We start from the raw sequence: 11277 nt of genomic DNA, 5'->3' as shown, positions 1-11277 counted from the left end.
ATTTTGGTTTTGAAATATATTCATTGACCTAAATATATGGACCATATTGATTTTTATCAAAAACACGTTATTTTAATTCATATATATTTTTGACTCCCCACACAATTTTCTCTTTAATATTTGCTAATTTAAATAGTCCTATAACACTAACCATTTAAATTATTTTAGAAAATAGCAGTAAACTTGCTTCAGTATACTGCGGGACAAAGAAGTGTTCTTTTTTTGGTGAGGTGGGACAAAGAAGTTTGATACAAATTTGGTTTATCTTTTGACGTCATTTAGACACAAAGATTTATAATACTACAATAAATGCGTTTAAATTGATAATTGCTGTTTGGTATTTAAAATATAAATTGACATGAGTCATCTCCGTTTACTGCTAGTCTGTTATCAATGTGACATCGCAACAAAATTGATTAGTTTTAAATATTTTCTGCTAGATTATATAAGTATAATAATATAGTGAACCAAAACTTGTAACAAATATGGCTGTAAAGGCAAAATTAGAAAAATAAATTCAATATTATGCAGTGATGTGTCATCCGATGAAATAAATTAATATTTGCTTAAAACATTTGCTAACTCTATGTTATTAGAAAGAAATAAAAAATATGATAAATTTACTAATAAAGAATTCAGAACAAAATTAATATTTGCTTAAAAGTTTTGCTAACTCTATGTTATTAGAAAGAAATAAAAAATAGGATAAATTTACTAATAAGGAACTCAGAACAAGTTAACTGTTTTTGGTAAGCGGATGAGGTAAAAGTTATTAGTGTTCAGAAAACTCAAGGTACAAAGAACTTCTCCGTCATTTTCTACTGTATTCCAAATATCAGCTATCATGGACACATCACTATCATCACTTAGTGTGTAGATGTTTAACTCAACTTCAACAATCAAATATTTTTTTTAATGTTCTTGAAAGTTGATATATCCGATGATAATTTTTTACCCTGACTTTCATGATGTTTTGACTGTTTTTAACTTAAAAATTAAGGATGTGAGGGAACAAAGGTTATGATAATGGTTTTATAATGAAAAAAAAAACATAAGGGAGTACAAAAACAGTTTCTTGAGATAAATTTAGGGTGTTTTTTTTTATATACACCATGTTGTTGTCACATATAACAACTTCTTCAAAAGCAATCTTATTTTTGGAGATTATTCAACATACTTATTACCTTTTTTCATCTTCAAATAAACGGTGAAAAATATTTACATATTACGTGGATGACATACCACTTAAGCTTTTAAGGCAATATGATTTTGAAATGTATATTGGAAGTAGGGATATGTCGAAAGTGTTAAAACAATACGATTTCAAGTTCTTAAAATCATGAATGTGTTAGTATATATTGCTGAAAATTGTGATGATCCGAAAGAGTCGAGCGATACTTAATGTCTTGCAACAAGTAAAATACATGGAATTGGAAGTTTTGAGTTTCTAGTTTCAATGATTATTTGGTATAATCTTATATACTTTAACATCGTGAGTAAAAATTTGCATTTAGAAGATATGAGCATTGATGTAGCTATTTCTCAACTCACGAGGTTGGTTTCTTATTTTTAAAAATATAGAGTAAGATTTTAAGAGAGCAAAAGCATAAGCTAAAAAACTGCAGAATTTTTGGAGATCGATCATCTATTTCCTAAAAAAAAACTAAACTACATTATGGTGAAAATCAGAGAATGTTGAGAGAAGTGTGACATTATCATACGAGGACAGCTTCAGGATTGACGACTTTATTCAAATCATGGATCAAGCTTTCTACTAAATTAAGATTTGAGCAATTTCAAAGATACAAACAAGTTTTTTTTTTTTGTTGAGAAAATTGCAATCAACAAGTGATGATAGTTTGATGGCTTTTTATGCCAATCTTGAAGATTTTCTAACCATGGAAAGCATTCACATGTTGTTGGTAATGATATTTTTTTGAACATAAAGTTCTAAGAGAAGCTATTCCAAAAGAAATTAGAAATAACATACAGTTCATTAAGTCATAGGAGCAATAACATACAATTACTATGTTAGATATTTACTGTTTAAAAATATAGGAGCAATAACATACAGTTCATTAAATTAAAATTTAGATTATAACTAAATAATTTAAATTTAAATTACATTTGTTTTGTTCATATTGTTTGTTTTGTTTATTGTTTAAGATAATATAATTGTATTTTGATTGTTATATTTAGGATTTTGCCCGTGGTATACCGTCTTGTAATACTGTCGATCCAAACATGTCCGACCATCTAATCTCGTTAAGTGAAATTAAACATTATTTTGTTATTTTTTTTAATAATATTTTAATTTAAAAGATATATAATTCAAATCAATGTAAAAGTTTTCTTTCAAATGGTTATTTAATTGTTATAAATTTTATATATTATAATATTTTTAAACTCGTCCTATCATCTAATCCTGTTCGGTGAAATTAAATTTTTTTTATTTGTTTTTGTTTTAATAATACTTTTATTAAAAAAATTATAATTCAAATCAATTTAAAAGTTTTCTTTGAAATGGTTATTTAACTTTTATAAATTTCACATATTATAAATATTGTAAACGTTTAATAACTACAATATTTACTTTTAATAAAGTATACTATTAATAATATCCTAAGATTTTTCTTTTTTTTTAAGTAATTAGAATTGATAGACATATATTAGATAAAGAAATAATAGTAATTAGAGATTTAATTAATTGATAATAATTAATATTAATGACATTCTTTGTAAATAAGTTATAATTTGAGGATTTATTTCATAAAAGTGTTGTGAAAATGTATATATAGATATTTTGTTGGCTAGTTTGTTTTTATTTTTTTTTTACTTTTTTTTTTATAGTTTATTTAGAAAAAATTATATGAAGATATGTTTATTTTTGTTGACGTTATTTCTTTTTTAATTAGAGCATTTTATTTTTAATTTTAATATTAAATTTGAAGAGTTAACGTTGGTACGGCTCTGCTTCCACACTCATATAAATGATGACACATTTTTGGTTACATATGTAAGAGAACACTAAATTTGATCATTTTTGTATGTTTAAAAGTATTGATTTTAAGACTTAAAAAGTAAATGTGATGACATCAAAACAGAAAGCGTGCATCCGAAACACGGTTGCAAAATCGAACAACGTGGAAAAAGTAACATATTAGGATTTTGCATACAAAAAAAACTCAACTTTAAACTGCGAATAAAAAAACAAAATTCTAATGAGTTATTTTGTTAAATCTTTATGGGTAGTTATAATACAAGAAACCATTTTGAACAAAAGAGGTTGATGTTTAAATTGTGCTGGATCTTTTCCTCAAATGCATGCACCTCCTCAATATTTAACATCCCAAAAAATAATTACGAGTTTTTTTTCATATAAAACATAGCAAGCATAATCAGCCCTATTTCAAAGATGTAGCTTTAACAAGAAAATATAACGGTACAAGGAAATTGGCTTAGTCGCAAAAGAAACTAGTATAAGAATAAAAATCCGTGTGTTTTGTAGATATTCACCTACTAGTATATATATCAATTACAACATCATTCTTGACTATTTCACAAACATTTAAAAATACATTATACTGACATGAGAAAACGAAATGATGGGGACCAAAAGACCGAATAGATTCACGTGAAGATTTCTTCATTTGGAAAATTTAAACCCCACGAGTAATACTGAAGAGAATTCATTGTATACTAGTGTTAGGTAAGAAATATCTATGTATTATCTATTGTTCCAATCAGAAAAATTACTATTGGCGTATCTTTTTAAGGAATGTTTGAGGTTGTAAATAAAGTTTTGGAAACACATACTGGCAGGGAATTAAACTTTTTCCATTCTGTAAAGGGATTATTGTTGATTTTGCTATTTTTCAAATAAATCTTTTAAAATTACCATTTTTACTAAAATCTTACGGATATACTATTTTCTAATATTTAAAAATATACGTATTTATGATTTCTTTTGATAAAAATACGTAATTTATACAAAATACTGAAGCCTAAGAACAACCACAACCGACTAAACCCAAACATAACGAATAAAACGCATGTTAAATCATATTTTTGTAGCCTGAAAAAGGGCAAATCCACAAACTATTCATAAAAGGACAAAATCCACAAATGTCATTCCAAAAAATAGCAAATCCATAATTGATTCTTCTGTAAATCTTGGTTGTTTATTGAGAAAGCAGCTCAGATGTTATTTTCAACTTTTTTTGGTTGGAAAATATTTTGTTTCAGTAAAATTGGTAGAATATGAGTAGATTATAATAAAATAAAGTAAATCTAACTTCTCATTATATATTTCTATCAAAAACAAAGAGCAAAAAAAAGTAAATCTAACTTTTAGTGTTTAAAAGCATTAAAGCAGCCAACTCACTTCTTATAATCAGTGTGTATATAGAGAATGGCGTAAAAATGTAGAGAACTAATACTATTCATTTAGTTTTATCATCTTATGCCTATATTATACACCAGTTATATTCGTGTATGCTGTCCTAAAATGTTCTATGATTCTGTTTCAGTTTTGTATGGTAGGAGCTAATTCATGTTCGTTGAGATCTTGCAGGTTTTCCTAAAAGTATGTTTGTGGCCCTACGCGTTACGCAAATTGTATTAAGGGAGTCTAAATTTGTATTTAGTCCTCGGACCGAGAAATTGAAGAAGGTCGAAAGATAGAAGAACCTATATACAACAAATAAAAAAGAACCAACAAAAGCTGTAGCGGATGCAATAAGAGCAATACAACATTTATAAATCTCTCTACATCTTTCTGTATCTAAGAGTTCGACATAGCACCACAAGGCTGCTTTTAATATACTGTACAGAGTTTATCTGAACTGTCATACCTGAAACTTGGTAGGCAGCTTAATACTTCATGAGAAGAAAGGCAGCCGAATCCGAAGCCTTTTCCACTTGCTCCGAGAAACGGAGGGATGCAGGCCTAGTATATGTTCCGGCATGAAGTCATGCCGTGTCAATATACCTACCACTGGAGGTCTCTGCAATGCAAATCAACGAATTTAATATTCGATAACTGATGAACCAAGAAACCAAAGAGCTACCAGATATATAGAGAACTAATTGGTGGTTCGAGATTTCGAGTTTTGTTATTGATTCCCTTAACAAACATACAAAACTCAAGAGACTCTACTGTGTTCACCATTTTACTTATTATTCATCTATAGGTATCAAGTATCACACGTACTAGTGCCTACCATAATCTAATAAGGACCAGGGAGAAAGAAGAAACCAAAATCACTTACATTGGAGGTTTTTGGTATAACCAGTAAGTGCCTTATGCCAACCTCACGGAAGAGAATAAGGGCCTTTGCAAGTGACATTGTCTCCACAACAGTGTACGGAGAGGCATTAGAGAATGGGTGCAAATCCAAATACATATTCAATTCTTCCTCGCTTAATTCCACATCTTCTATCTTATCACTCCTCCCAGAACCCTTCTTAGCAAACTCCTCTGCCTTGAATTGGGAAAGGGTATTGGAGTCACAAGCTACTGGACTAGGCATGAATACTCGTTTCTTTAACAGAGTCAGAATATGAGCCCGGAGGATTAGACCGTGTAGAACAGGAGCTGCAGCTAGTGGTGGCCCATCAACCACGGGGAAGCCATTGTGATTGGTCGTTTTGAGAACGTGTACAATAGTCTCGACTTTCTCAATGCCATTGAAGACTTGAAGTGGGCCGGTGACTACATCACCAACTAGAAGCTGCCTCATGTAAGGCTCTGCATGGCTGTAGAGGTAGGGAAATCCTTTTAACTTCATGATGAGGTTGTAGATGTTAGCATTGAAACCATCAGCAACTGTTTTTGAAATCAGAAGGACCACCATCATCATAGGTAGTAGCAGCAGATTGTTGGTCAGCTCAAGGAGAATAACACAAGTGGAAACTGTCATCCTCATTGTTCCGCCAAGAAAGGATGCAGCACCGAGCACAGCAAACAGACCATGATTAAGATTTGAGTTTGAACCAAGCAGCATCCCTACAAACCGTCCATACGATGCTCCTGTTACAATAACTGGCACAAAGAGCCCTGCTGGAGCAACAATGCCATAGCTAAAGATACTGAGGAAGAAGCAGGTGACAAAAAATACGAGAACCGAAAAATAATGAAACTCGAAGTCAGTGTTTTTGCTGAAAAGGTTTTTGATGGCATCATCATTTGTGTTGAAAATAAGGCTAGCTAGATCATTGTAGTGACCAGGAGGGCATTGGTATTTCTTAAAGTTTCCAGACCGTCCAATTGTAGGGCACTCCTCTAAGGCATCGACAGGACAAGGTTGGCATGATGCAAGAAATGGTAATCCGAAAAGAAGGCAGGACGTGAAAATCGATATCGCACAAGCGAGGAGGATTTTCCAAGTAACCCCTTTCCTGGACAGAAAAAACTGTTAGAAATCAAGAAAACATTTACTTGTGTGTATGTGTCTGTAGTTGTAAGCTTACTCATATATGTAGTTGTAAGCTCGCAGAACCTTATCCAGTAAGAAGTTGTATAAGCTTCCTAAAATACCACCAACAACCCCAAGAAGAAGAACAGGAAGTACATCCCCTAAATGATATGACGCATTTTCTGAGTAGACATCAAACATTATTAAGCCTCCTTTACCAAATAACCCACACTTTCCACTTAAACACACATCGATTAGAGCTCTGAGAACTATTGCCACAACAGCTGTCGAAAAGAAGATTCTCCATAAAAGTGCACTCCTCCACCTACAACGGAACCCCATTCTAGCTTCAATGAATCATTCACAATGAACTAAATAAGAACAGATATAGTGACCGGTAACTAATGAACTAAAAAAGATATCTTTTGAGTTGAAGAGAATAACTTAACATACCAAGATGACATTTCCTCAAGCGCAAACAGGACACCACCAACCGGAGCACGAAACGAAGCAGCGATACCAGCAGCTGCCCCACAAGTTACAAGATCTCTTCTGTCTCTATCATTTTTGAAAAATCTGAGCCATCTCCAGGTCAATCTATATCTTTTGGAGCCACCCTGACCAAGTATAGATGCAACACAAGCACCAGTATGCACCATAGGCCCTGCCTTTCCAATGAGAAGAGACGCTGATACTGCAGATATGTTCCCAATGATCTGTACCCCAATCAAAGAGAAATCAAATACAAATTTGTAACATAAACTTGCGTAATTTCCGAGCTCTATCGCTCCTAAATCCTCGAAAATCGTTACCTTAATGATCAAAGTGCGAAGTGAGAATATCTCTGGAGCATCAACACCATTCAAATAAGCCTTAACTTCCGGTATACCGGAACCTGCCGCAGCAGGAGCAACAAAAGCGGTAATCACCGACGCAAAGAGAGTAAGAATCAAATTTGTAACAGAGAAAACAACAAAACCCATAGCAAACCTGAGAAACAATATCAACACTCTATTCAAAATCCAATCATCAACATTACAAGGTAAGAAAATCGTAAAAATGCGAAAGACTCACCTTCCGGCTATCATCATGTTAGAAGTAACAACAAACTTAACACCGGCGAGATTCTCAACGGCGAGGTTATTAGCGAATCCGATGAGACTAACAATAATGCCGATACAAAAACAAAGCAGCCACTTCATAAACACGTATTGGAAAATCTCTACCTTACTACGACCTCTCCAATCCTGCTTGAAGAAATCATTCTCCGCGATTCTGAATCGAAAGAGTAAACAACGAAATTAAAGTTAAGAAGAAGATAATTGAAGGAAGGAGAAGCAACGGTGAGAGTTTACGTACTCGTAATCGAGACTTTCTATTGGACAGACGTTGGCACCGACGATTGCTACTTGAGAAGTAGAGTTAGTAGCGCGGCGGAGGGAGGGGAGTAGTGGAACGGCGACGGAGTCCTCCGTCGTTGAGTTTGGCATCTTGGAACTTTGACGAAGTAGTGGAAAGTGAATTTGTGAGTCAAATGATTGGGGAAGATGAAGAAGATGATGATATTGAACTCATTTTGTTCCACTAGCTAAGAGACAGTTACAGGTTTGGGTTTTTTAATTAATAAAAATGTTGGGTCTAAATTTAAAGAGTAGATTAATTATGGTCCCAAAGAGGAAAATTGACTAGTTTGGAGAAAGATTTGGGGAATGAGTATTTTATTTCTTATCTTTTTTTCTGAAATTTTATTTTGCAAATATGTTAAAAGTTAAAACAATACGATGTGATCAACAATACGAGGATCATAGTATAAATGGAGTAAGCTATTTGCAATGATGTTAGTGTACCACAAGTTAAATGTATTTTTTTTGTTATAAGTTGTTATGTAAATAAATATATTATTATTATACAGTATGATTATGTAAAAGAATAATTAAGAAATGGAAAAAGGAGGTAGACGTATAAAGAACTAGTATTGACCCGTATTAAAAATAATTTCATATATTTTGTTTTTTTTAAAACGTTAGTGTGGTTACTGGTTAAATTAAATTAAAATTGTAGTTACAAGTTGAGAGCAAAGATTTAGAAAGTGGTTAGTTAAAATAAAAACATTAATCAAAATTGGAGAAATATAATAATACTTGTTGTCAATAAGTAGGAGAAGAAATTACGTTGCACATTGACGAATTTACAAAATATAAATGGTTTCTCAATAAATTTATTGTTATTCAATATTACATATGTATATAAAATTTTGGAAATACAAACTATCGTTAACATAAATAAATATTAAATACACTAAATGAACACCCGCGTTTTTGTTTTTAAAATTGTCGTAAAAATATGATTATGGTTTTTTGTTGATTTTGATGTTTATTTTGATAAATTCATATCTTTTACATAATTATATTTTTTATAATTAAATTTATGTATAACTCGAAATATTAATTCTATTATAATATGAATATTTATATAACTATTATCCTAATATTTCACTATCATGAACACATACAACAATAATATATGATATATTGATAAATGTATGTAGTTATATTATTTATGTATTTAAAACTTGTCTAACTTAATGATAACAAACAATTCTTTATTTTGTATATTCTCTCGTCATTTATTACACCAATCACATCCTGATATGCTAGAAATTTAAGTCAATACTTTAGATCTCTTCCCTTGTATACAGCCATGTAGAGTCTCGTAAGTTTTTTTTGTATGTCTAACGTCTGGAATGACCCTTACGTGAAAAAATTGTATGTCAATGTTACCAAGTTATAAGAACGTACAAAAATAAAAAGAAAAAATCATATGGTAGATCATCATCACAAAACATAATAATAAGAAAATATTCGAGTAAAATTAATAAATTAATATGAGGTTAGGTAGCAAACATCTAAACTACAACACAAGTAAATTTATAGCCATTATGGATTAAAGATTATTCATAAAATAAGTAGAGTAGAATGAAAGTAGTGCTTGATACATTATTATGATTTTTTATTTATTGAATGTTTTTAAATAATTATTTAAAAGTGAGATTAATGGAGGATTTAACACAACAAAAATTGGTAATCTTTTTATTTAATTAATGTAGAATAACACATGTCATCTAATTATTCATTCATGAAATAAGTAGTTATTTTTAGTATTAAAATATTTTTTTCTAACAACATTCTCAACAATGCATCATACACATAATTCATAAATAACGTTCGTCTTAAACTAATTAACAGAGGGTAGTGTTGGACTTCTTGAAACCTAAGAATTTGATGATGAAGAAGCTCTTTAAGTATTCTTCACCCTCGGTGATTTATTATATAAATATCAATTTAAGATTATAACCTACTCAATTCATTAACTAATCTACGACTATTATACATTTCATACTTTGAGTTTAGATTACAAAAAATATCTTCGAGTATGAGAAAACTATTAAAATGGTTTTATTGAAAATCATATAATATTAAAATAAATTTAGTAATAGTACAATTAAATTTGTAAAATAAAATAATATGTAAAATAAAATAATAAATATATTATTAACCTATAAATTAGAAGTTGAAGAGCTTACATTAATTATTTAATAGATACATGACAAATGTTAAAGTGATGATGTGTCAATCATATGGAGAGAGTAAGCCAACTTTCATATATATGATTAACAGTTGTGTCCTTGAAAGAACCAAACAACTAACAGATGATGTTGATAATCAAGAGAACTTGTAACTTGTTGGATCATGTTCTCTCTAGTTTGTCCTAAAAGATCATTTAGTTTTTGATGTTGGATCATCTTCTCTTCACTATTTAATCTCCATATATATATGGTACAATATAATTGTAACACCCCAAATTTGAAAAAGGAGAAAAAGTTATATTTTGGGTTAAATTGAATAAAAATTGAATGACTTCAGGGAGATTTCTGATTAATTTAAAAGTCCAAGGCAAAATCTCTAAATAAAGAAAGGTAAAGGGACTAAACTGCAAAAAACAAAAAAATGAGGGCAACTCGAGTTCATCTTTCCGAAATCAAAGGATAGTTTTTGACAACTCAAACCTCCGTATCTCAACCCTAATATGTCGTATATATGTGTTTTCAAGCCTAACGATTTAGAAGCCGATTACGTAGTCAATTGGAGGTTTTAGTGAGATTTCAAGACCCTTCTTCATCAACTTCGGTTTGAATATTTTTGGGCAACTTGTGATCAGATTTTGTGGTGAGTTAGGTTGATCGTGCTTTTCCATATTAGAGCTTTAGTTCTGAGTTGTATTCAGCTCTGGTACAAGAGTTTGGTAAGCCTCATCTTCTTCCTTATTCAAATTTTCTCAATGGAAGAGAGCTTCAAGCTCTTTAATGGTGGATTTCGTTTCAGAAAGAATTAGAACTTGATCTATACCTTGTTAGAAAGCTCTTTTCAATATGAATCTAACGCCGCTGAGAATTCACCAAACGGAAGTCGGAAACGATCGGAATCTGATTGGTAAATATTTTGATTTTGTTGATTTATAGTCAAATGGGGATTTATTTAAGCCGGTTCTTAAGGTTTTGAAACCGGTTATAGAATTTATGTCTATGGAAAATACTCGTTTGAAATCTATTTTGGAATTCATTTGAGTTTTGATTTTAAACCCATAGCAATTCTGACCGGTTCGGCTCTTTTTAAACCAGTTTTGGCAAATCAGATACCTGTTCTTGATTTCACTTAAAATTAACGGTTGAATTTAGATAAATTGTTTAGTGGTTTGGAATGTGTCCAAAATTACTGTTGATCACTCGTTCGATCTGAATATCTTTGTCAGGTGAGTTCTAACTCCCTTTTAGATATTGTACAATTGTATAATATTTTAAAAG

The 11277-nt window shown here is 30.8% G+C and overlaps 1 protein-coding gene and 1 pseudogene across 2 annotated transcripts; one reads left to right on the top strand and one right to left on the bottom strand.

Moving 5' to 3' along the window:
* Positions 1–757: 757 nt before the first annotated feature.
* On the top strand, positions 758–1996 carry AT5G33285 (annotated as a pseudogene; the record flags this gene model as incomplete). The annotated part of the gene is made up of 1 exon: positions 758–1996.
* Positions 1997–4624: 2628 nt separating this feature from the next.
* Positions 4625–8043, bottom strand: AT5G33280 (Voltage-gated chloride channel family protein). Its single transcript, NM_122852.4, has 7 exons — positions 7776–8043; positions 7491–7691; positions 7229–7406; positions 6870–7132; positions 6472–6741; positions 5271–6399; positions 4625–5006 (listed from the first exon to the last, which is right to left on the bottom strand). Exons 1-7 carry the CDS (start codon positions 7904–7906, stop codon positions 4881–4883), a joined length of 2298 nt encoding a protein of 765 aa, NP_198313.2. The 5' UTR covers positions 7907–8043; the 3' UTR covers positions 4625–4880.
* Positions 8044–11277: the final 3234 nt, after the last annotated feature.

The sequence above is a fragment of the Arabidopsis thaliana genome, chromosome 5, assembly GCF_000001735.4.
Source record: "Arabidopsis thaliana chromosome 5, partial sequence".
NCBI lineage: Eukaryota > Viridiplantae > Streptophyta > Magnoliopsida > Brassicales > Brassicaceae > Arabidopsis > Arabidopsis thaliana.
Note: the sequence above shows the minus strand (reverse complement) of the source record. Positions and strands in the feature narration are given on the sequence as shown.

Excerpts from the sequence above, each read along its gene's own strand:
- AT5G33280 (NM_122852.4), bottom strand. The coding sequence starts at position 7,906 with ATGCCAAACTCAACGACGGAGGACTCCGTCGCCGTTCCACTACTCCCC. Across the intron at positions 7,407-7,490 it reads AACATGATGATAGCCGGAAG|GTTTGCTATGGGTTTTGTTG; the intron begins GTGAGTCTTTCG and ends ATTGTTTCTCAG. Across the intron at positions 6,742-6,869 it reads CTTGAGGAAATGTCATCTTG|GTGGAGGAGTGCACTTTTAT; the intron begins GTATGTTAAGTT and ends GTTCCGTTGTAG.